The sequence below is a fragment of the Amphibalanus amphitrite genome, unplaced genomic scaffold, assembly GCF_019059575.1.
Source record: "Amphibalanus amphitrite isolate SeventyFive unplaced genomic scaffold, NRLGWU_Aamphi_draft 000670F_arrow, whole genome shotgun sequence".
NCBI lineage: Eukaryota > Metazoa > Arthropoda > Thecostraca > Balanomorpha > Balanidae > Amphibalanus > Amphibalanus amphitrite.
The window spans coordinates 98,360-125,160 of NW_024882164.1; the positions used below are offsets into that span (position 1 = coordinate 98,360).

Sequence of the window (26,801 nt, forward strand, 5' to 3'; positions counted from 1 at the left end):
GGGGGCCGATTCGGCCCCCCCCCCCTGAGATCTCGAGAACGAAGCAAGCTAGCGACAAGCGGTAAACGGCATCGGATACGCACGGCCAAGATCTACAATTTTTACTAAGGTCATTTTCAGGTCAGGTCAAAGATGACGTCACAGGGGTCGAAAAAGTCAAAATGGCGGCACTAGATATGGAGAGAGTTTTTCTCGAATAACTTTCGAATTAGTCAAGATAGGAACAAACTAAGGGCATCATCGTGATCCTCTCGTCAATCCGCATCGAATGATATATATGTTGACCTCGAAAGGTCAAGGTCAAAGGTTGACCTCAGGTCACGTGACCTCGAGGTCATCATGTATACCATTCGATGCGTCTTGACGAGCTGAACACAATAAGACCATCCACGCGTCTGTATCTTGTTCCTGTACGGAGTTATTGGCCAAAAACCTTTGGTGACCTTTGATGACGTCACATGACCTCACAGCTGCCCAACAGCAAAACAGACCTCAAGGTAGTGAAGGTTGATCGTATATGAAGTCATGTATGGTATATGGGGCCATTCCGACCCGTTTTAGTGGTAAAAACAGGGAGTTGATTTTTCCCCCATTGACTTATAATGGGGAGGTCGCGAAATTGACCTGACCTTAGGTCACCGATATCAAAATTCCGAGATATACAAATTGCACATACTGGTACCCTAACTAAACCCTGAAGAGAAGAAATTGATCGGTCAAAAACTCTAGCTCTGGCGTGATTGCAAACTTTTCTGAGGTAGCGTCAGCAAACCGCCTCTGGTGACCTGACCTGAGGTCAAATCAACTCAAAATTTTCAGACATGTTGCGTAGAAGCCTTTTAGGAAAAGTCAGAAAATTTGAGCTTCCTAGCTCAACGCGTTTGGGAGATATAACCAAAAAACCTCAGGGGGGGCTCCTGAGGCCCCCCCCCCCCCGCCAGGAATAGGGTTAACCCAAAGTTAATCTGAGATTTTCGACAAACTACTGCGTTGACATTGTTCTGTGTTGTTATTCACATTGTTATTTCAGTTTTATTACATTTATTCTGTTCTGTTCCATGATCGTAAAGTATTGTTCATAGTGTTCAATATGTGTCATGTTCTGATAACAATGCAAGTAGTCGCGCTCAGCCTTTAGATTGGCTTCGTCTGTCTTTTCGTCTAGAATAAAACGGTTCCAAGGGTGAACCGGCCACCGCGCCGGGGGATCGGCCGGGCCGGTCAAGTTCTCCACTCGTGCTCGCGGACGGCCCGTGCCCCCGGGCGACAGGCGCCGCAGCGGGGTGGAAAGAGTAAGGGAGAGCGGCACCCCACGCGACCTGCCCGGTCACTCTCTCCTGGCTCACTGCCGTCACGTGCTCTGGGGCTCTCAAACCACCGAGCTCCCGACCTTTAGTTCGCCGGACCGCCGCAGCCCATGCTGCGGTACTTTCAAGACAGACTATACATGCATATGTCGCTGTCCGCCGTGTCAGCTGTCTTACTCGCTTTCTTGGTTTTCTTCTTTGCGCTCTTCTGCTGTTTCTCTTTCGGAGTCTTCAGGTTCTTTTTACGCTCTTCTAGCGCCTTTTTCACTGGCGAGCTTGTCAGCACCACAGACGACAATCTCTTCCTGCTGTTACTTGCTGCCTTCTTTCTCTTCACCTGAGGCACTGGAAGAAGGTCATACAGAGAAGCATCAGGACCATCCATGGAGTAATCCTGAGCTGCATCTTGCAGAGAGGCTTCAGGAGCTGGACCCACGGGAGCTGCACCCTCCTAGGAGGCATCAGGAGCTAGACCCACGGGGGCTGCACCCTCTTCAGGTGTTTCAGGAGCTGGACATACGGGAGCTGCACCATCCTGGGAGGCATCAGGAGCTGAACCTACGGGAACTGCACCATCCTGGGAGACATCAGGACCTGGACCTCGCAGGAAGGAATCGGAAGTGGAAGACTGCGCGATTGGATCGCGTCCATCTTGAAGCAGCGACTCCAAATCTTCGGTTTCCCCAGGTTCATCGTCAGCGGTCAGGATGGTGTTGTGCACGAAAACATCATCGTTGCACATCACGCTGTCCGGGTTGTATGGATGGATGCCGGTAGCCTTGAAGCCGCTGATGATGTTGTTGTGACCTGCCCTGACGGCGGTGTCGTACGCTCTTCCAAACAGGGCTCCTATGTCCCCATCTCCGATCCGTTCACCCGGGTGGTTGTCGTGATGGTACTGAACCTGACGGTTCCACGCCTTCTTGAAGGGCCCATAGACCGACACGTCCAGTGGTTGTAGGACATGTGATGTATGGGGCGGTAGGGTGATTATGTCCACCCCATTACGGCGTGCCTCGCACACTAGGTCCATGCTCACATGACTCGAATGATTGTCCATTATCAGGAGACACCTCCTCTGTGGGGAGGCTCCGACATGGTTAACAAAGTGCTCAAACCATTTCATGAACAACTCTGTTGTCACCCAGCCATTATCACTCACACCTCCGATGGTGCCAATCGGGCACCCGGTCAGGAGTTCTTGCTTCAGCCGCTTCCGACCCCCGAAAATGAGCATCGGGGGAACAGTCTCGCCAGCCGCACTCACACAGCAGATTGCAGTTGTTGTTTTGCCTCGTTCACCGGACGCCACTCGGCCAATTTTCTTGGCCCCTTTAGTGGCCAGGACTTTTTGGCCAGGGACGACGGGCGACAGTCCCGTCTCGTCAACGTTGAAAATGCGATGCGGTGAGTATGTTCCCTTGCTGATGACCTCTGCAAGGTTGTCGTAAAAGGCTCGCATATTCTTGCGATTCACGGCTTCGATACGCGCCATGCTTACATTCTCAGGCTTCCTTACTGAGATTTCCGGATGTCTGCGCAAGAAGCCGTTCACCCAGTCACGCCCAGCCCTACGCGTTGTCCGGTTGAAGCGGTGAGCGATCTTTTGACGCTCGGCGAACTCAAACGCAACTGACGCGAGCTTGTCTGTGGTTATGCCATAGAACAGCTTCGACAGATGCAAGATTCGTCCTACAAGGTCTGCTTCAAACTCCTCTGAGATGACGCAGACGCGACCGAGGATCGGTGGAGCGGTCTCCCTCACCGGACAGTCGTCTTTGAGTCGGTCTCGAAGTGTTGACCTGGGGATGTTAAACCTTTTGCTTGCTGCTTTGACCGATACGCCTCTCACGCGCACCGCGTTGAGCGCGTTGGTCACACTTTCGCAGCTCCACGAGCCTCGATCCGTTTTTCTAACGTAGTTTCGTGGCATCGTGTTCGGACAGGGACGGCTGTAAGGAAAGAGACCCAGGGTTAGGACCTTGAAATTGGTATTAGGTAGGTAAACGGGTATGGGACAACACCAGACATGTGCAAGTGGTTCCAGGCAGGCTAATTGTCTAATGGAGTTGGCTAATGGATATGGATGGATATGGATATTCAGCTTTTTTGCATGGATATGGATGGATATGGATTAATTTAATTTTTTTGGCGATAGATATGGATGGATGGAATCCATATTTACAAACTTCATGCATGTCAATCTCTAGCTTATCCCGATTTACAGGCCGGGATGAAACATGCATGCTAGCCTGTGAATATGTACCTAATGATTAAATCTATTAGGGAAAATAAGTAGATACGGGGGAAGGTATTGATAGGTAGGTAAGAGCCAAAAACGATGTTTTTTAAACGAATATCTTATGTGCCTACCTAAATAGAGACCAAATGTAGGTTTACAATATTCCTTACACGCGTTAAATCGGTTTCTTTCCACATTTACTAGGTGTGCAGTTGCCTAATCCACAAATTAATATCATTATCTTTATCGGGCACCACTTATTACCACTAGCAATCAATGCATAAGTGTGAATGTGGGTAACACCGCCACCCCTTGGGGTAGCACCGCCGAGCATGGCGGTGTTACCCCACACACAGTCATGGACTGACAAAGCCCCGACGGGAAAGCAAGTCGGGACGCGATTCTTCTGGAATTCCTTTCTTAAAGGGACCCTCCCACCTTCAAAAAAGTTAATGAATTGGCATGAAAGTGATGTCCCTTGGTTCAGAAAGAGCGAAAACGAATACCTACCAAATTTCACCGAAAAATATTCACTGGTTTTCAAGATATTAGGCTTTTACTTTTGTTTACTTTTTGGGATCTCCCCTGTTACTAGCGACTTTATTTGGAAGCAATAATTTGGCAGCCTTAAAGTGCGGCAGACGTTGCGCGCAAAGCAGCGTATACCACCACGTGTTAACGATGGTTTTAGTCTAAGATTTAAAAATCGTTAGATCTCCGCTGACGTCACAAATTCTAAGGGGGCATTCCAATGCATTAGCCCCTTAGAATCCGAAAACTGCAAGTTTGAAATTCCATATCTTCGAATTAAAGCATTTTTCGATGTTGTGAGTGCCCAAACCGGTATTTGCAGGCCATATCCACCAATTTGGCTATCTCAACTCAAAACTAATGTTAAGGTGGGAGTGTCCCTTTAACGAAGAGCACTTCATGCCCTCAAATTTAACGTAAAAATCGAGGCACTCAGACATGAAATGACCACTTTGACTTACATGCTGCTAAAACATGCCAAATGATTACAACGATGGTGAGAAATTCACAAAATGGGCAATTACGATCTTAAAATCAAATAAATCTTAGCGAAACTTACCTAACGTGGCGCACCGCTTCCGTTCGGACACCGAAATGGCGGATGTTTACATTTACAGTTGAGAGTTTCGCCGATAGAGGGGATGGCGGTGTTGCCCACATGGCGGTGCTACCCCCGCTTCCCCTAAGTTGATTTTTTTAGTCGGGATTTGATAAGTCGGATTTTTTTTTTTACGCCAACCGCATTTTTAAGTACAGTCAGATCACTGATCTATGACGTCATAAATGAACAGTCCTAAAATGAGCTGTGTGAAACTGTCCTAAACTGTCCTAAAATGAACATTTTAGGACTGTGTGCAAAGTCCTATAATGTTCCAACTTCGCAACACCCTCAGTGGAGAGCTTTCATAGGGAGATGAAACTTATAGGACCTTATAATTTTTTTTTTATTCGTGCCTCCCTCCAACGGGCTCTTGCATATCCCAATTATAGGAGGGCTCCATCTCCTCCCGGCCACTGTACCCCACCCCCCCAGGCTACGGCTGAAGTGGGAGCCTACCCCACCCTGGTGACACAGCCGGGGACGACGCCCGCGGAACGGGCGGAACCGGGAATCGAACCCGAATCCGGCACCGCCCGCACCGCGGGTCGACGCCTTAACCCTCGCCCATGTAGGGGGGGGGGGTTGGTGCAACCCCCCCCCCCCTGAGGTTTTTCGGAAATAGCGCAAAAACGGCGGCGCGCAGCGCCGCCAAATTTTGGGTACCTTATGGGGCAAACCTTGCGCATCTTTTGATAAAAAAAATTTGACCGGGTCATGTCAGGTCACGGAGTTATGACGTCACAAAGGGAACAGCCTCCGGCCGGATTTTCACAAACTGAGTGCCAACGCCCGAGGTTTCCTGCCGGTGGTACGGAGATCGGTTGATGGATCGTGATGAAACTTCCCATGCATGTTGGGGCAAGTATTGGCTATCATATGGTATAAGAAACTTGACCGGGTCAGGTCAGGTCACGGAGCTATGACGTCACAAGAGGAACAGCGTCCGGTACTATTTTTGAAAAGCGCCCGAACCACTATTTTGCTAATTCTTGTCACCTCAATGGGAATATGCAGCAATATTAGCTTCTATAGGGAGCAAATGGACCTCCCAAATCCAAAAATACAATCAGATTTCAAAAATTTAAATTTTGATTTTTCGAATTTCTGCCGCCGACTGTGACCTTGCCGACTTCCGGCGCTCCCAACGCGCCATTTTTAGAGCTAGGGAAACGAAATACATACCAAACGATAGAGAATTGATCAAGGAACACGATAGTGAAGGTTTCAAGTCGATATCTCCCACCGTTTTGCTGCAATCGCCGCCGAAAGTTGAAAAAAGTCTATTTTTCCGAAAATTTGACCTTTGACCGGTCAAAAGTAGGTCAAATGTTGACCTAGGACCAAAAAATATACCACCAATCGCGAGATCTCGGCGAGAGCAATCCGTTGGTTTTTTCCGCTAAGCTCTACGACGCTCCGTTTTCAAACGCCAAGGGGGGGGGTCGCACCAACCCCCCCCCCCCCCTGCATGGGCGAAGGTGGCAGATCGCCGTTTACGGGCGAGGGTTAACCGACTGCGCCACCAGGGCCGCTTTATCATCGAGAGGTCTCACAACTTGTATAAATGTATATCTCGGATTTTCTGAAGGGTCGCCGGAGATAGTCGGTCTATCGCCATTAACCTTCCAGGCGGTGGGGGTGGGGGGATTTTTTGCCCCCCCCCCTTAGTTTTTTTTCGATATATCTCCAGAACCGCTGCGCCGATCGTCACCAAACTTTCAGTATCCTCCCGTGAACAGCTATTCCACATTGTGACCAAAAAAATTTTCCAAAGGCTATGATAGGTTGGCCGCTAGGTAATGCCGGGTTAAAAGTCAGGGGGAATATGGAAATTGCTAGTTTGGTCCGGAAATGATCTACAACTATCTCAAATTATCAAGCACACGGAATCGTGATTTCATGCGCTCCTTGCGAGGTCTGATGCTTCTCTTTTGCTTTGTTGATCTTGCGTGACGTCATTTATCACGTTACTAAGGCTATCAGTTTTTCGTCAATAACTCCCGATCAACTAAAACTACCGAACGGATAAAGCCACTAATGGACATGGAAAGACCTGCCGAATCGATTGATATGCAATGTGACCTCCTGTGACCAGCTTCGTGACTTGACGGGCTGTGACCTGACCTTGACCCGAGGTTAACACCTTAAATTGATCTCACCCGAAGAAAAAGTATACCATTCGACACGCCTGAGCTAGACAAACACGATGCTGCCAAAATCGCGGATCTGCGATCATTTTTAGCGAAGTTATTTACCAAAAACCGAACCTGTGCCTTGGGCCACTTGACCTGACCTCAGAAGTCATCGGCTGACCCTAGTCCTTAAAATCGGAGACCAATCGCTGAATTTCGTAACGACGCACAAGATCGTTTCTTTCGTGAGGCTCTAGCTCAATAAGGGGCGAATCGGCGAAGGGGGTTGTGTATAGCGAATATTCGTACGACAGCTCGTCTTCGCTCCGTCACGAGACGTTGAGCCAAAAATTCAAATTCTCTTGCATCGTTTTCTTGATTTCATATTTGAATAGGATTTTGTTATATTCGGCACTGTAGTAAGTTATATCATTTTGTTGTTATATTTGATCATTTACATTTTTCTATATCCTTTCTTGATTAAAAGCGGTGTTGATTTCCTATCTTACTGACGGCTTGTTTGTTTCAGGATGAAACCTTTTACTTTTGAAACTTTGAAATTTTTACAATACGAAACGAAGAAATATGAATGAATAAAGTTATACGTCTCAGTGCTATTATGATTTGTCTTTCCATTGGTGATTTTGCGAAACAGACAAAACAGGTTGTTCCCTGACTTCCAACCCCCCAACGCCCCCTCGGTATTAAGAAAACCTGAAGGTCCGGTGAAGGTTAAAACGTTGCTCCTGAACGAGGAAGAAATGTAAAAGTCAAAGCTCTATAGACGTCCTTAAAAGTGACCATAATTATCCCTCGCCCCGTTGGGGGGTCCATTTTGCCCCCCCCCCCCTGTGGTTTTTTCCTAAATAGCAAGAAAACGGCGGCGCTGCGCGCCGCCAAATTTTCAGTTCCTTCCCGGGCATCAATTTGACACCTTCACACCAAATTTCAAGTCTTAGGTCACCTTAGGTCAGGAGTTATTGAGGTCAAACTGAGGTCATGTTCGAGCAAAAATGAGCAAAAAACATGCAATCTTGAAACGCTCACCAAATCTACAGTTATCAAGCAATTTCAAAGTTCTTTATATGGTCTAGTAGACAAAAAGCGGCGCTACAAAACTGCTATCTCTGATTTTCAAAATTTTGTGTTTTTGGCCCCCAAAAATTCAAAAAATTATTTTTTTTTTTATAAAAAAACTAAAAAAATCCAAAATTTTCCGAATTTCGAAAAAAACGGAAGATATGTGATAGTCTCTGCGCTCTTCTATATACATACCAAATTTCAGATCGATATCTGACCCACATAATCGCATTTGTCATGTAAAATGGACCATAAAACATGTATCACACGACACTTTTGTGACCCCCCAGTGACCTGACCTCTGTAACCTGACCTGGTATCAGTGACCTCAAATAGCAAAATATGTGTTTGAAGAACAGTTCCCTTATCGATGATTTTCAATGAAATGCATTTTACTCGATTTTACAACGCATTTCTTGAAATGCCTGTAAACGGTGAAAATTGGACCTTTGACCTGACCTGTGACGTCATCGGTTTGACCTAGGTCAATACAATTGGGTCGCACGGTAGTTCCCTGATAGGGCTATCAAACACCGTTTGCCGCTTGTCGCTAGGTTGCGTGGTTCTCGAGATCTTAGGGGGGGGGGGCAAAATGCCCCTCCCCCAACAGGGCGCTTTGCTCGGCAGAGCCCAACGGGGCGCGGGATAATAAATAAATTGGTTAGAGATTAGATGCTTTTTAAACGAGTTCCTCATATAAAATCGGGTGCTGGGACCAATCTTATAAACGCTTTAGAATGGACAGGGCGTCACTGGCTAGTGGCTAAAGTTTGGGTACAGAAAACGGCTATTACCTAAATGCAAAATGGTTTTCATGCATTTCATTCAATTGTTTATTGACGGTCCCAGTGACCGAGCTAAAAAAGTTCGGTAGTGTTTTGCATCTTTTACGCCCTTAGGAACCGATAGGCGTTATCACAAGTGTATTCGCGGCCATTGGGGCGACGTAAGAAAAGAAGAAAACAACTGGCCCCAAGAACTTTAAATTATCAGTTAGCATGCACCTTTTCCTTGATATGTAGAGAATTTACCATTAATTGTTAGAGAAAATTGCATTTAAATCTTCCATTTATGCTTTTTTCATCGTTTGCACAGTATGTTCTTTTACTAAGCTAGAAACACTAATTATAAATAGTTTCCGCATCATCAAGAACAAAAGGAAAGTTTTGAAGTGAATACAATAATCTAAACGGTTTTGTAATCCATGTGAAGACACTTCTAAAATTGCCTGTAGAAATATTAAAGGCAAAAGTTCAACTTTTTCACAAGACGGATGGCTATAAACCTATTCAACGTGTGACAACTCAGCCGGTATTTCGTCGCCTACAGCCCAGCTTTTCCTAGTGACCGATAGAGGCGCTGCTATCGATGTCCGCCCGTGCCGCCTAACGCTACACCATCTGTTGAAGTGGGCGGGCTTATTTGAATGGGAGGGCGCATTATGCACCAATCGTGTGCTTTCGTTTGTTTTGGACTGTATTTTACCACATCCACTGCTGGTATCACTATTCATATTATCTAATGCCGTGATTACGACAGCATTCCATTTATAAGATTGGGGCAATGGAGTCGCGCCCCGCGAGCTCGGTTTTCCGCTCGGCCGCTACGGGCCGAGGAAGTCGGTCTTCGCCTGAGGGCAGGACTGAGGTCAGCGAGGGAGCGTCAGCAGGTATCGCCCAGTGCCGAGCGGATGCCGCTCCCTCCCCTCTCTCCCCCTCTTCTCCCCTTCCCACCTCGGTATAGATGGGGAGGGACCGAACTGCCAATGACATGCGAGCGGTCAAGGCCGCTCGCGCGCCAGCGACCCTGGCGGCCGGGTGCTGCAACTGGGATTCAGCCCAGTTACCGATTCGCCTCCTGTGGGAGACCCAAACCAGGGGACATACTTTTTAGATATACTGTACCTCAAGGTGGGGTTATTTGAGACAGTAGGGTAGAGGCACAGTTGTGGCAGCTGTAGAGACAGCTGTGGAGAGGCACAGCTGAGTTTTTACCATTAACCCGCGCATGACTGGGGGCTCTTCAGAGACCCCCTCCCGTTTTTCGGCAATATCGTCTAAACCGTTTAACAGATCAACACGAAACTTGCGGTACCTTCAGCGGCGGCAATTTTACACCTTGTGTTAAGATTTCAACTTTCTAGCTACCAACGTTTGGCCGGAAATGACGTCAGAGTGACGTCATATCGGCCGATTTTCATGCAAAATATTGAATTACGGCAAACGCTCTCAAGAGCTCAGTTTTAAAGCTAGATCCAATTTCTTTGCATGAGTGGACTACAAATAGACGTAGCTATTAAACTGTTTTCTCGAATTTTCAAAATTTTGACAATTAACCCGCGACCTGGTGGGGGGGCTATGTTTTGCCCCCCCTCCAGACTTTTCAATATATCTCCAGAACCGCTGCGCCGATCGTTACCAAACTTTCAGTACCCTTCCGGACATCAATTTTACACATGGTGACAAAATTTTTTTCCAAAGGCTATGATAGGTTGGCCGGAAATAACGTCAGAGTGACGTCATGTTCTGCCGTTTTCGACCCAAAAAAGGGTTTCGCGGGAAGAGCTGTCAGGCCTATAGCTTTGCAAATACAGAAAAATGATAAACACATAAAAGCTGTAGAATTGATAGGGCTACAAAACTGCTATCTCGGATTTTTGAATTTTTTGGATTTTGACCCCCAAAAATCAAAAAATAATTTTTTTGGATATAATGATCGAAAAATCCAAAAAGTTTTTTGATATTCGCAAAAACCGGAATATATGTGATAGTCCTTACCTCCTTCCATCCACATACCAAATTTGAGATTGATACCTCTTTTTTTGGCGAAGTTATAGCGAAAAACTGTTCAAAATTGATGACGTCAAATTTTCAAACTCAATTTTTAGCAATTCTAGACCACGTAGCGCAAAACAAAGACCACCATTAGACTCCCCGTGACAAGCTGCATCGAATCAATACCCATTTTATGCAAAACTATCAACTTTAAAATTTGACCTTTTTTGGCCTGACCTTGACCTGACCTTGACCTGAACTTCACCAGAAAGTGACATAAGCCGTACCTGATAGTCTTATAACCAACATCATTGAGTTGGAAATGAAAAATTGGCCATAAAACATGCATCACACAACCTTAGTAAAGTTGGGCTCATGTGACCTGACCTGTGACCCTTGGTGACCTGACCTGTGACGTGATCTGGTGTTGTCAGTGACCTCTAATAGCAACATATCTACTAGGCAACTGACGCCCTATCGCTGATTCTCGACAAAATGCGTTTTCCTCGGTGTTATAGCGCATTCCCTAGAAGACCCGTGAACGGTGAAACATTTCATCTTTGACCTGACCTGTGACGTCATCGGTGACCCCGAGGTCAATGAAATTTGGTTTGCTTCGACAAATTTGACAGGCCTTTCGAACGCCGTTTGAATTTTGCGGATCCGTCCAGTAGTTTCGGAGATACGAGGGGGGGGGGGCAAAAAATAGCCCCCCCCCCCCACCAGGTCGCGTTATAAACAGACCCCACCAGCTCGCGGGTTAAGAAAAATTAGTATTTACAATTACAAAAATATATTGAACCGAGGTCATCAAAGGTCAATGACCTGACCTTACCTTCCGTTGACCTTGACCCCCACCCTTATGCATGTGAGCAACATCATATCCCATGTTTGAACGCTTAAAACCACGAAAAGACTGCAAACGCGCGGCTAATGCGAGCCGACATACGCCGAATCGCGATTCCGGTCAAACATGGTCTCGAAAAGTAGGTCACAGGTCAAAGGTCATTAGGGTCTGGGTCATGAAAATTTGAGGCTAGGTGTAAAATTGATTAACGCGAGGATACTGAAAGTTTCGTCGTGATCGGCCGCTTTTTACGCGAGGTATTCGCGAAAAAACCGAGGGGAGGGTCCGTTCGATCCCCCCCCCCTATACGGGCGAGGGTTAATATTAGTGTGGTACCCCCTCCTGGCGCGCCGTCCCGCGCCCGCCGAGAGTCCGACGGCGCGCCGTCCCGCGTCCGCCGAGAGTCCGACGGCGCGCCGTCCCGCGCCCGCCGAGAGTCCGACGGCGCGCCGTCCCGCGCCCGCCGAGAGTCCGACGGCGCGCCGTCCCGCGCCCGCCGAGAGTCCGACGGCGTGCTGGGCCTCGTTTCATAAAGCGAGTCCGTAACTTACGCCGGTTTTTGGTCTTGTATTGTAAGTACATGTGAAGCGATGATGATAGTTTGAATCGTTGAATTTATTCATCTTGCAAGCAAGAACAGAAGGGAGAAAGGGAAATAAATTTATCTATTCACATGCGCTTGCAATACAAGCCCAAAAAACGGCGTAAGTTACGGACTCGCTTTATGAAACGAGGCCCAGGTCTGCGTCGGCTGAGGGTCACGTAGGCTGACGCTGTGCTGGGCGGCGGCTGCCACGCCATCCATCCGAGTAGTGCTCGCTGCAGCAGCAGCCCCCGTTGCTTCCGCGGAGTTCATCTGTCTCGGATAGTTCGCTGGAACAAGCCCGAGATATTTCGTGACGTGCCAAGACAAAATCAATCGTCTTACACCGGGGATGATGTGCACTTGCTCGACAACTTGAGCGGGTCCTAGGCTAATGTTTACACCTATCTGTCCGATGGCGCAAGTGGCGCGACCATCGACCACCTTGGGATGGACTGTAGGTGGTGACATACAGCCGCGTCCAAATCTTTCAGCGAATTCGGGGCCCGCCAGGCTGATGTCGGCCCCCGTGTCAGGAAGAGCGCGCACTTTGTCGTGTGACCTCTGTGACGCCTGTGACGTCACAGGATAGCGTCCGCCGACCTCGGCCGCGCGCCGCACCGCTCGGGGGCAACGGTACCGCACGGCCGCGCGCAGCACCGCCCGGGGGCAACGGTACCGCACGGCCGCGCGCAGCAGCCGAAACGTCTGGGCCGGTCCCGCCATCGGTGATGTTATAAGCATCGCGTGTCGCGCATTCTTCAGAACGGCAAATGGTGATCGCCTGATCGAGCGTAAGGCCGGGTACCGCACACAGACTTCTGATCACATCGGTATCTCTGATGCCGTCACGGATCAAGCTGTCTCTGCAACCATCGCAGAAGCCACAGTCTTTGCTTAGATCCCTGAGACATGTTACGAAATCATCAAAGGTCTCGCCTGCTTGTTGAGCGCGCAAATTAAACGTCCATCTTTGCATCACTTGGCTCACCTGTCCAATAGCATGTCGTTCCAGGCGCTCGAGTATGACATCCAAGTTTGAACTTTCAGCCTGCGATAGTCCCATGTTCTCGACTATACGAATGGTGTCATCCGATAGACCTGAACGCAACATTGCCATGTGCACCGCAACTGGCTGGGACGGCAGACCAGATAGCGTGCCATCCGTCCACCGAGTATTCCATGCTCTGAATGTTGCTGCTCGATCCACTGCTAAGTCCAACTTATCCGGCTGAGTCAGCTTGCCGAGCCACTGTCCTGGTAGCGCTACAGCGCCCGAAACACCGGAGACCCCATCGGGGTTGGACCCTGCCGGCTGCGCCATGTGCGAGTCCGACTCGGCTCCCGCGCACGCACAGACACACACTCGCCTCGGTCACTCAGAGATAACTCTATTGCCCGAGCGCCCGAACCCTGTACCGATCGAAGAGCCACCTAGTGGCACTGGACACAACTCTCACAGAGGGCAAAATAAAAGTTGTGGGAGGGTGTGACATTAATTTTGGGACACCCTGTAGGTGACACTCAGTTTTTTCGCATGGAGACAGCTTTTAGGATTTATAAGAGTCGAAAAACTTACCCCAGCCGGGCCGGAGTTGACTGAAAGTTACCCCGGCCACGGCCGGGGTGGCCGGGGTAGGTTCTCCAATCCCCAACCATGGCGGCAGATAAGTTTCAGGTACCGAAATGACGGTGCTGCGACCATTTGGGGGATTTATTGACCGACAATTGGATCCCTGCTTCAGGGCATTTGACCTGACCTCAGAGGTCACCGGTTGACCATAATGATATAGCTGTATTTGGAAGGTCAGCTTAAGATGTTTTCCTCAGGTCGAAGTCACATCAAAACCGCTGAGGTCAAGAAGGTGGTCAACTGAGGTCATATCAGCCGTTTTCATGACGGATGTCTGACGAATCTAGCCAAAGCTGTTTTACTCTAGCTATTTTCATAACGTAATTTTGTTCCAATGTTTGATTTAAAAGTAACGTCTGATAATGTGATAAATAAGGTCAATGAGCAACTAGTGCAACCCAAGCTACTAGCAATTAAGAATCAGCTATGAACCAAATTTGACCAAATCGCATCAAATATCAGCAAATGTGTGTTAGATACTTGTCGTGAAAGCGGCTATTGTAGGTATATGTATGATTAAGTTCAGCAGGGTTCCGCGAGTTCACGCACTGGTGGCTTATTCGACTCGCGAGATTAATTCCATTCAAAGTCATTGTCAAAAAGAAAAAAGATGACCTCAAACGACCATACAAAGCACCAGCCTATACGACGTCATGCAAGGTCCCCAATGCCAAACCTAAGAATCGCCCTTTGCAAAGTGTATGAAATCACGATTACAGGCGTTTGATATTGATTTCAGGCTTAGGTCGTTTCCGACATCGAAATAAGAGTTTCAATGTTGTAATATTTCCCATTGACTTGTAATAGTGAAGTCACGTGACTGACCTCGAGTGAAAGTTAGGAAAGTTGATGTGAAATCTCAAGAGCCGTTACTAACTATATGCCGTTACTTGTTTCATCCCCTGCAAAAGGTTTACTGAGGGCGCTGTAAAGCTGCAACTTTTTGCATCGTTCCAAGATTTATTTGTGACGTCATAGGTGAGTAAGCTGACCTCAGCCTCAAAATCCTGTTGGCGTAAAAAAATCCAGCTTAAATCAATGATCAGGTTAAGGTGGGTATGTCAACTTTCAGCTCTCCAGCCTTACAGCGTTGCAAACGATCTCGAGAAAACCGTTGGGGCTGCACATCAAACCATCCCCTTCGGCTAGGTGGGAATAAAAATACTATGAAAGTGAATGTTAGTGAAACATGGAGCATCCCAAGCCATTTAATACCTTGAAATACATTAATCCAAAACGTTAGAGGTGCTTCCAGTTCCAGAAAAAGAGAATACAATCTCGGCCAGTTTTCACGTACTTGTAATTTTGTCACCTCCACCCTCTCTGACCTGGTCACGCCCCTGGCAATTGCAATCAATTACTTCCAAATGCCGCATTTTGTCTGCATTTATTTTGTGTGTGGCATATTCAATAAGCAATATCACTGAAAGCCCATTATTTACATGGACAGAGCGAACTGCATGCGATTACTAGCTTCAGCCTTCTCCTTATTTAACCCTAACACAGCCTCGGCTGTTATGAACGATTTTTTTTTCGCATGTCCGGCCACAACGTCCGATTTACAAATTTGATATTTCCTAGCCTTTTATCAGTGCAAGCTGTATAGAAGCGTGTCAGAATTACATGCAAGGCAGCGCACATCAATGTTCGCCTAACTTTCTTGACAGACATTGAACAATGCCCGAAAGTGAAGCAAAAGTGAAACGAAAGTGAAGCAATGATTATTGAATAATCACATGCCGGTTGTGTGAGTGTGAGTGCCAGGCTTTTATTTCCAACTTTCATTAACTATTTCGAGGATATGAGGGCAGGAGAATGATTGGTTTTGGAAAGTGTCACCAAATGTTCCCTTTTACACTAAACATTGCCGTAAACAAAAAGTTATATAAAAATCTCCAATTTTTTTACATGAAATTTCCATATCCAGAGGCATCTTTTGGCGTAATCTTTTTGTCAAAAATTTAATGGCCACATTTTGAAAATCAAAAATCAAAAATTTATTCATTAATAAAATGTTGTGATTTTGATTTTTTCAAAATATTTTGATTGATTAGTTTTCTACGGTCAATGAGGATTCCAATGATATACATATTAATTGTAAGTTACTGGCCATATTTTTATATAATACGAGTCAAAAAGAGGGTTACTCTGAGCATTTTGAAAAATGCCACTGGCTGTAACTCGTAAACCGTTTGTAGTATAACGCTGAAAATAGGAGATTAAGAATCTACGGTACAGATAACCCCCCAGACGTAATTTCATCAAAATCTGAGAGGTAGGGAGTTATGGCTTGGTCGATATGTCATGGAACGCCCCAACTGCAAGGTAGCTGACAAGCAGCGTTGTGCTCAATCCGTGAGCTGGAAGCTGCCAGCGCGGCGCCACTGCTCCTTGGAGGTGTCGGCACCAGCCGGGGCCGCTCTGCGCGCCCACTGCGCTGCAGCTCGCTGACTGCTGGCGACAGCCACCAGGACCGATGAAAGGAGCGGTGGCCGGCGGCGGCGCTGCTCCCGACACGGCCCATTCCGCTGCCAGCTTCGACAGCCCACTGTCGGTGAAAGGCCACCCGGCCGGCCGGCCGGACCCAACAGCCTACCTTGCCACACGGACGGTGCGACCGTCAGCCCACGGCCTAAGTTTTAGAGCAGGGGAGACAGGCATGCATACTCTGAAGCTAGACTTTCCCAAATGTTTCATTTTTTTTTCATTGTTTGAGGAGCCTTGTCTATTCAAACTGAACGACTAAATGTTGTACTATATTTTACATCATTGGTACTCTTCCACTCAAGGTGGCCATTGCGAGCCCTCGTCAAAACAGTAAGCGCGTTAAAAAGACAATAAAAAGCGCGGACCAGACATGTCAGGAACGGACCTGAAGCTCCGTTCTTATGGCATGTTCGTTGTACAGTTGATACGCTCGCTGCTTAAAAGTTCTTAGGCCAAGGCTGGTTCGAACACGCGGTACATGTTAACCCGCGCCCGGCTGGGGGTCCTGGATTTCCACGCCCTGCTGGGGGGGGGGTGTTTGAACACCCCCCCCCCTTCTAACTCGGCTCCTGGGCCACGTAGCGATACGCGGAAGGCGGCGTTCGAAAGAGCGTAAAAAATAATGAGGAAATCACTTCGGTCAATTTTTTGGTCAGGTCAAAGGTCAGGTCACCAGAGGTCATTGAAGGCAAAATTTCGCCGATTTTCAGGTCGAATGTCGACAATTTCCAAGAAGCCAACGCATAACTCGGGAACCAATAGAGCTGCAGCACCGCGGAAAAGCGCATTCGATAGCCCTATTAACGCCCTTTCTGAGTAATTTTCTCAGATTTGACCTAACGTCAACGGTTTTGCCTGCAGGGGGCAAAAACTCAAAAAATAGCCGATTTTTTTTTCGGAAACAGTCTTTCTGCAATAACTTTTGACCCAAGCCTTGTACGAGCTTACTTTTACCAGCATCGTGTTCCTCTCGTCAAGACGCATCGAATGAACTATAACTTGACCTTGAAAGGTCAACTTGAAAATTTGACCTCAGGTCAAGGTCATGACCTGACCGGAAAGGGTCATGTTGCATATCAGTCGATCCGTATCGTCGAGCTGAACACATCTAAGGGGTTTTCATCGTTCTAGCATGCCTCTATCAAAAGTTATTTGCGAAAAACTGTTGGATACCATTCGTGACCTAAGATGACCTCAGGGCATAAACAGGGGTCACGGACACCATTTTCATGTTCAGTGTGTCTAAACCACTTGTAATTCAGTGTTTGGGAGTGTTTATAATGTCTTTCGTCCAAAAGAGGCGCATTTCAATTTTCTCCCATTGACTTATAATGGGGAGGTCGCAAAATTGACCTGACCTTAGGTCATCGATATCAAAATTCTGAGATATACATTTTGTACAAGCTAATGCTCTAAGCAATCGCTGAACGTTTCAAAGCGATCGGTCACTCGGTGTAGCTCTGACAGACATTGAAAGTTTTTATGAGGTGAGGTCACTTCAAGTGACCTGGTGACCTGACCTTGAATGACCTTGGTCTGAAATTTTCACAACATGTGTAGAATTGATGTATGATAAGGTGTACCAAAAACGGCGGCGCTCCGCGCCGCCGTTTTTGAGATATTCGCGAAAAACCACAAGGGGGGGGGGGTGTTCAATTACCCCCCCCCCCAGCAGGGCGCGGGTTAATGACCCGACTGCCTAGTCTGACGCTCGGAAATATCCCTATTGTACGATATGTCCTGTCGCAGTACAGGTCTCGCGAGATTAAGCGGTAGGTTTTGCACTTTTACATTTCCGGTTATATCTCAGAAACTAATCGATCTACGATGAAGCCATTTTACACGATCATGGCCGACTTGTTACCCAACAAGTCGATCGCATCTTCAACACTTAAAAGCTTAAGACGACGAAGATATAGCCTGAAGTACACTAAATTTTCTAGGTGCAAAACCTACCGCTAAAACCCGCGAGACCTGTACCTCAGGCTCACCCCTGCTATCACCCTGTTTAGCAGACACGTCTTTCATGTCAATCAACGCACTGACGGGGGGAGCCACTCCAAACTCATAATCACGTCTGACACATGATCATACTTCTGTCTGCCAGATGTCACTCTGGCAGCAAAGTTTTGCACTTTCTGCAGTCGCTTTAAGCTCGTTTTGCTGGCACAGCCGAATACTTGACTACAAAAGCGCACATGTGACATGCACAATTCAGTATGAACCGTACAGAAGCTATTCGGAAAGTGAATTTTGAAGCTACCCATGCAAATGGCCCAATTTGCAAAGTGCGATAGGTATGATAGAATCTGTAGGAACCGTAGAATCTGTATTTCTATCTGACTGGCTGAAACTAAGGCCTACCATAAAAATGATTTTCAAGCATTTTGGTCCATCATACCATACTTTGAGGTTTCCAAGAATACGCAAAGTGGCGATGCAATAGCGTCGCCCGACCGATCTGAAAAAGAGAAGCAAAAAAAAATACCACACCGCACGCCCGTGGCGGCGCGAACAACGCCAACGCAAACGTCGCAAAAATATCCAGAAAAAAAAACGAAACAATGGAAAAAACCGCGCCGTTTGCCCCCCCCCCCCAGCCAACAACGCACTGCAAACGATGCGGGAAAGGAAAAGAAAGAACAAATGAAAGGAAAAATGCAAGTGACAATTGAAGTACTGAATCGCTTCGCGGTCACTCGTGACGAGAGCAGAGGGCGGTAGGGGGGATGTTGCCCAGTGGCCGGTGCTCCCCTGTCTTTTCCACTTTTAATCGTTAGCATGTGCAGAACATGAGAATATGCTGACGCCTTAAACATTTGAAGGACCAGTACAGTTTTGTTTTGCTGTAGCTTATCCCTGAGAGCCCAGTTTTCTGCCTGGTCTCAAATCCGGTGCGTACCTACTCTGCGACTTGCCGTACCTCCTCCTTCCGCTGTCTGTGGCATGTTTGATGTTTGCTCCGAGTTTTTTTTTTTTGCAATCTACGATTCAATATGATGGATAGCCGAGACGGATTCTAATATTCACACGACACCCAGCACAGACGTACAGGTCACCGCTGAAGTAATGTGACGTGCTCCTCACTGCTGTATCAACCAAAACCTAGCACCATTCATTGCAGGTGAGATGTATCGTCAAAGACAAGGATCGCACAGTTTTGTATTTTACAGGGTGTCCGGAAATTATTTGCCCCTCCATCAGCTCGCCGCCATTATTAATAAACAAACAGCCCCCGAGTCACGGTTTATTGACCGATTTATTCCCTCATCCACTTTGGTATTCCATAGATCAAGATGTCAAGAGTATTCGCGCTGATGCTCAGCCACACCTTTCACAGGTTCCTCTTCAAGTCCGTTTACTGTGGGAGCTGGTTCAATCTTGCCGAGCCCCTCCTTCATGATTCTCCATAGGTGTTCAATTGGGATTAGGACAGAGGAATCGATTTGACTTCCTACTTCATTCCAGTCTTCACCATAACTTCAGCGCGATGAGGCTTTGTCAAAGAATTTCTTTCGTTAAAACGACGTTACTGATTGTTGATGCAACTGATGTAGCTGCTGTCACTAATATGATGATACTTTGGTGACTATAACTGCTGTGACTGGTATAACTGCTGTGACTAGCAGGGTTGTATACCAATCAAGTCGATTGAATTGATTGATTTGATTCAACGCGTATTTTGAGTTGATTGGATTGAGTCGATTGACTTTTCGAGATGACTGGTTGACTGACTCGTTTGACTTTAGCGACTGGTTGACTGATTTGATTCCCGAAAATTAGAGTGACTCGTATGATTGAGTCGATTGAATGGAAAGTTGAAATAAGTTTTAGTTGACGAAAAATAATGACACCAATTGATGACATCAAAGATCACAAAACTACACTGAAAACTGCTTGTCATCACAACTGCAATATGGGGTAGATGGCCAAATAAAGAACAGGGCCTAAACATGAACAGCCAACTTTGACTTTCAACTGCAATAACTGCTCCAATCCTGTGATAGAACCTGGCGATGCACCTACCTAGTACCTACCTTTCTGCACTCAGCAAGAAACTTTTTTTTTAATCCAGATGATAAAGTGCAAGGCCCTATATACTAATAAAGTGTGATTAATTACTAATTCACATCTCCACATCTCCTCAGAAACAACCCACTGAACTCTATAAATATCTGAAACCCCTACAAAAATAACTGAAACAAAAGCGCCGTTTTCGTCTCGCTAATTACGTTTACATTAATAGCTAATTTGCTGCATTGTTTAATTTGCAGCAGAACGTTTGTTGATCCTTTTCTCCTGAGAGCCTAGGCATAACATATTTAATATATTTCATTTTCCTTAAAAAAAATTACCGAATATCATTAAGTGGTTTTATTTCTAATGAAATAATAATTAAAACGAAATTGGTGTTGTACAACCGATTTATTTTATGATGATCTACCATACTACATGATAATCAATGACGTCATCTTACCAAAAAATCAAAAGACGTAGAATAAGGATTTATAAAAGCTTAGCATACTTCTTGGCAAAACGTTTTCTTTGTTTTTTTTTTCCGCAGTCGCACCGCACCAACGGCATTTAATTTTCCTTGTTCCTCTTCCTTTGTCCTTAACTTATCCTGTGGTTCCAGAGTCCCTGTCCTTTCCATTTCCTTTTAAATATATTTTAATGCTCATCCCTATCCCCCAGTCCTAACAGTTTCAAATTGTATTGCAATAAAATGTTTTGAATTCTTCACATATAACCTAATACCTATCTACCTTCGTTGGTACTGTTGGTAGCCAGTGACACATCTAGGCAGGTAAGTAGGTACCTACCTGCTTTCCTGCTGTCTTCATAAAGCATACCTAATGAAGTTGTCAAATTTGTAGCACATTTTCAACACTTTCATATCAATATGGTATCAGTGTGGCATGTAACCTAGCTAGGTTCATTATGTTCAGGGTTCAATTCAGAAGAGCTCCGCATAACTCACATAAGAGACAGACGGGGGCTTTACATGGGGTAGATGGCCTGATGACTTAGCTGGAATATGGCCAAAATTAAATTGACAACTTTTAGGTGAAAGGTGGTGATTTGGGTTAACCCTCGCCGGCCGAGGGGGGGGGGGGCGGGTGCCGCCCCCCCATAGGGTTTTTTCGCGATAGCTCCGAACACGCTGGCGATAGAGAGCCGAAACTTGGCATACCTGACCTTTGATCCAAGCCGCATCTTTTGACACCAACCGCATTTTTGGGTCAGGTCAGGTCACTGACCTATGACGTCACAAGTGAACCTCTGCACGGTCTTCAGATGTCGCAACTTCGCAACGCCCTCACTGCCAGAGGAGATGTCACAGGGAAATGAAACTTGCAGGATCTAATATCCATTATGAGTCCCACAACTTGTATATCTCGGATTTTTCCTAAAGGTCATATGAGGTCAGGTCATTTTCGTGACCTCACCATTATAAGTCAATGGGGAAAAATGAAAACTGCTATTCTGGCGCCGGGAATGATCTCCAACTATCTCAAGCACACAGAATCGTGATTTGATGCACTCCTTGCAAGGTTAGATGCGTCACTTTTGCAATGTTGACCTTTCGTGACGTCATTTATGACGTCATCAAGGTCATATTAGTTTTTCGTCAATAACTCTTGATCAAATTGAGCTAGCGAGTCGGGAAAGCCACCAATGGACTCAGGAAGACCTGCCGAATCGAATGATATGCGACATGACCTCTTTCGACCAACTTCGTGACCTTGGGGTGCTGACCTGACCTTGACCTGAGGTCAACACCCCAAGTTGACCTGACCCGGACGAAAAGTATATCATTCGACGCGCCTGAGCGAGGCGAACACGATGCTGCCAAAATCGGCGCTCTGCGGCCGTTTTTTGCGAAGCTATTCACCAAAAACTGAACCGTGCCTTGGGGCACTTGACCTGACCTCAGAGGTCACCGGTTGACCTAGGACCTTAAAATCGGGTACCAATCTCTGCGTCTCGTAACGGCGCACACGCTCGTTTTTTCCGCGACGCGCTAGCTCCACCAGGGGCGAAACGGCGAGGGGGGGTCGTACCCGCCCCCCCCCCCCCTCGGCCGGCGCGTATGTAGAAAACCAATAGGTCCGGCGAGGGTTAAGGGGCGTTTGTTGAAGTCAACTACTTGGTTATTTTGCACCCATTAAATGAAACTTCTGCTCCAATTCTACCCATTGAACCTCAATATCATGATCCACCTGTCCATCACTAGGTATCCTTCCTTTTTACATAGAAACTTTGAATGGCATGGCAATTTATAATTTTAAATGACAATATTTTTGTTTCTTCTGTAGGTAGGTAGGTAGGTAGGTACACCAGACTGCTATGGACACTTCCAAGTTGGTGGGGCAAAAAACCTAATGTATGTCTTGGTTTGAGTCGTTTGATTGAGTTGATTGATTCCTTTCATTGTCGCGTTTGAGTCGATTGAATCAATTCCCGAAAATTGCTCTGACTTGATTGATTTGATTGGTTTCCCAAATTTGTCGTGATTGAATTGATTGCTATTGATTGAGTCGTATACAACCCTGGTGACTAGTGTGTCTAGTGTGACTGCTGTGACTGGCTTGTGACTGTGCCGACTGCCGTGGCAGGGCGGCGGTGTGGCCGGCGCCACGCTGCACCTAGCACGGACCGTGTGTCGCCGCGCAGAGAGGGTGGTCACGCCGCTCACCAGAGCCGACCGCGTGGACGCCAGCGTGGCTGTCTACCTGAACCGGTGAGACCCCCCCCCCCCCCCACACACACACAAGCACACAACCATACGCCAGTCGGCTGCTGGTACACGGGGCGCCGTGTGGGACGCCGGGACTGCACCGCCGCCGACGGCCGGGGCCCAGCGTTTGACTCAGGAACCGTACACTGCCACGCTCAGTGCTCAGGGGACGCCTGAACTACAACGTATCGATCTGTAGCCGTTCTAAACCATGTAGCGAAAAACTCAGACCAGCATCGGATTGTTCGGGAGAAGGCACATACGTCAGGAAACCACTTCATATTCTTTGCCAAAGGCACATTTTAAATTCGTAAGACCACAAAAAGTGTTTCAATTTACTTTTTTGCTGAATATGATGTTTTCCTAGCTTCCAACAATACGCGCTGCCTTTTTGTTAATTTTGGCATATTTTTCGTTCCAGAGGCGTTCCTGATGTTTTATAGACTTTAGACAGCCTTGATCATGATCATTCGTCGTATACCTAGCGTGCAGATAGATCGGTGACGTTTGTTTACGACCATGGGAATCACCCGCTTGACGACTCGTGCATGGTCCGTTTTGGCCGCGCTCAGACATGTAAATCATGTTACCTCTTGCTCTCTCTGGCTTCGCTCGCTGTGCTTTGCTCAACCGTTACTGCTTGCAGGTGAGCTGCTGGAGCTCTCCAGCAAGAACCACGCCGAAAGTCCTTTTAGAAAGTTCACAATTGCACTTGATTCAGCGTGGTTACATTTTGTCTGCTAAGCTTAAAATGGAAAGGGACTACTCTGCTGGCTCTGGGTAATAAGTAATTGATTCGAGTCGTGACCGGTTATCGAAACCACACACTCTTCAAGCTCTGTAAGTTAAGGGATGTTTTAGAATCAAGCTCATTCGTGCTTTTGGCCACAAATTAAATGTTCTTCAATTTTGGGACACCCTGTGCAGATAATTTTGATCAACTTGATCATCTGTGGAAAGCAGTGTGCGCTAGCCAGTTTTCCAAGTAACCTATCTAACAAATAGCGTGCTGTGTTACCAGAGACCTTTATTGGGGGTCGAACTTAAAATGCGAATTATATTTTTTCACTCATATCTGTTAAACCCTCGCCCGTATAGGGGGGGGGGGGGTCGAACGGACCCCACCTCGATTTTTCGCGAATAACTCGCGTAAAAAGCGGCCGATCGCGACGAATCTTTCCGTACCCTCGAGTTAATCAATTGTACACATACCCTGAAAATTTCATAAACCTGACCCAAATGACCTTTGATCTGTGACCTAGGTACTTTTCAAGACCATGTTTGGCCGGAATCGCTATTCGGCGTATGTCGGCACGCATTAGCCGCGCGTTCGCAGTCTTTTCGTCGTTGCAAGCGTTCAAACATGCGATATGATGTTGCTCTCATGCATTAGGATGGGTGTTCAGGTCACCTGAAGGTCAGGTCAGGTCATTGATGTTTGATGACCTCGGTTCACTTTTTTCGAGTTTTCCATGTTTCTAAGCTAGTTTTTGGAGCTGAATTCGAATTTAGCAACCATATGAACATTTACGAAGTAGTTTTGGTGCCATCGTAACATGCTACGAAGCTGTCAGAGGCGGTTGATACCTACTACGAATACCCGCCAGGACCCCTACTGGTTGACCTGACCTGACCTGACCCGACCTGCCCTAAATGTATAAGGACATCATCTGTGATCAAAACTAACATGATATTCGTGGTGATCAGCACCCCGAAACAACCCATAGCAGCCACACTTAACGACGCTCTAACAGGTCCCGATTTTCCCGACTTTTGGGTCATTGACCTGACCTGGAAGGTCCACCAAACCAATGACCTAGGGGCTAGGACCTTAAAATTGGGTAGCATCGGCTTCCTCTCGTCACGGGCCGCGGAGCTCTAGCTCGATCAGGGCAGCTTATCTCTTGCTCTCTCTGGCGTCGCTCGCTGTGCTTTGCTCAACCAATACTGCTTGCAGGTGAGCTGCTGGAGCTCTCCAGCAAGAACCACGCCGAAAGTCCTTTTAGAAAGTTCACAATTGCACTTGATTCAGCGTGGTTACATTTTGGCTGCTTAGGCTAAAAATGGAAAGGGAAATGGAAATGGGCGAAACGGCAAGGGCTGAAAAACACGTTCGCGGCTGGAAAAACACCAATACGGGCGAGGACTAAGCCATTTACCTCAGGCAAGACCCGTATGCAGCATTGTTTTTGAGCCTTGTTCGTCGGCCGTGCTTGGTCTTCGGAGCGTGATGTCACCGACCCGGTGTCCCGGGCTCAGCGACTGTCCGACCTCTCACCGGCCCGGTGTCCCGGGCTCACCGACTGTCCGACCTGTCACCGACCCGGTGTCCCGGGCTCACCGACTGTCGGGCTTTTTGTTCACGGTGGCCCGGGTTCCTGTGTTCACAGACTGTCGGACTTTTTGTTCACGGTGGCCCGGGGTTCCTGTGTTCACAGACTGTCGGACTTTTTGTTCACGGTGGCCCGGTGTCCTGTGTTCACAGACTGTCGGACTTTTTGTTCACGGTGGCCCGGGTGGCTGCGGCGGCCGACGGCGTCGACGAGGAGGTGTACGTGCGACCGCCGCCGGGCCAGCCGTCAGAGTGACCGGTAACAATAGGTACGGCCGCCAAATCGACACATAGGCACAACCGGCCGGTGCTGTCTGGCTGGTTACGCCCCATGCTTAGATCTTCTCCATGAAGCGTTTGATACAGTCGTGTGATTTTGTTTAAAAAGTGCTAAAATGCCATTTTTACATCTGGAACACACGTTTGATTTGCATTTCATTACCAATATGTTTTAACAGTTTAGATAACTGAACGAATACGTTAATAACTTCACACACTGAAACCGTTTAAAGGAAATAAGTGTATGAATATGAAAATTAGCAACGCACTGTCGTTGTAGTAAGCTCTTCCCCTCCCGTCAGGTCGGAGTGGTCTGCCGGGCCTCTCCCGTCAGGTCGGAGTGGTCTGCCGGGTTGCGGCTGCGCCGTCTGCCCCCTCCCCCAGCGCGGCCCGGCCCCCACCTGCAGCGCAGTGCTCTGCAGGCGCGTATAGCGACGAGGGAGCTGACGCACAGCTGCGCCGGCCACGCTGGGCGCGACAGTCGGCACACGACCCGCCACCTACAAAATGCCAAAACAAAACGGGACTGAAAATGACCTCGAAGCTCGGATCATCGGGCATCCAGTTACGCCCGAGGCCTGATCTGTGTAGATCTGATATGGGTGTTGTGAAACGGGATGTGGTATACATAGTAAATACGCTGCGGCTTGAAACTGCATTTGAAGTTATTAAAGGTAGTGTGCCACCTTTGAAAGATTTCCCATTTTATTTTTCCTAGGATAAGAAGCTTCTGTTTTTACCTAATATCGCAAAAAAAATCAAAAATGGGCCTGGAATAGTGCCTTTTTCGCCTAAAAGTTTATCGGTTTTTAGATATGTATAACAACTGTAGTGGGCTCACCTGCAAACAAGCGTCGGCAACAATCGCGAATGCGGCGCACATGTGACAATAAGCAAAGGTCATTATAGTGTTACGACCATACGACGTACGGGAATGAGTTATCAGCTGTCTAATCGTAGACAACACAATGTCGAGCCTTAAACTGTAAGCCTGTATTGGTATTGTTTCTTTTATTTGGCTGTCGAACATTATTTATGGTTTGAAATATGATTTTATGTAAAATAATTGATATGAAAAAGCCGTCTCATAAGTTATGACCCCATTTCACCACACGCAAGTGGCAGAAATGACAATGATCAGCTGACGCATTTTTCTTGGCCGAAGTCAGAGCGCGCAGCCCGACGCACCACCACCGCACCACAAAGTATGAGCAGAAGCCGCGCCCAAAGC

At 47.2% G+C, this 26,801-nt stretch overlaps 1 protein-coding gene across 1 annotated transcript in view; it reads left to right on the plus strand.

The window, feature by feature from the left end:
* LOC122364343 (corrinoid adenosyltransferase-like) overlaps positions 1 to 26,081 on the plus strand; it is an 83,138-nt gene extending 57,057 nt beyond the window's left edge. The window contains exons 4-6 of the mRNA XM_043334633.1: positions 22,838 to 22,962; positions 25,445 to 25,560; positions 25,873 to 26,081. Of these exons, the coding sequence (XP_043190568.1) occupies positions 22,838 to 22,962; positions 25,445 to 25,547 (228 nt within the window). The 3' untranslated portion in view covers positions 25,548 to 25,560; positions 25,873 to 26,081. The remainder of the gene's footprint in view (positions 1 to 22,837; positions 22,963 to 25,444; positions 25,561 to 25,872) is intronic.
* The last annotated feature ends 720 nt before the right edge of the window (positions 26,082 to 26,801 follow it).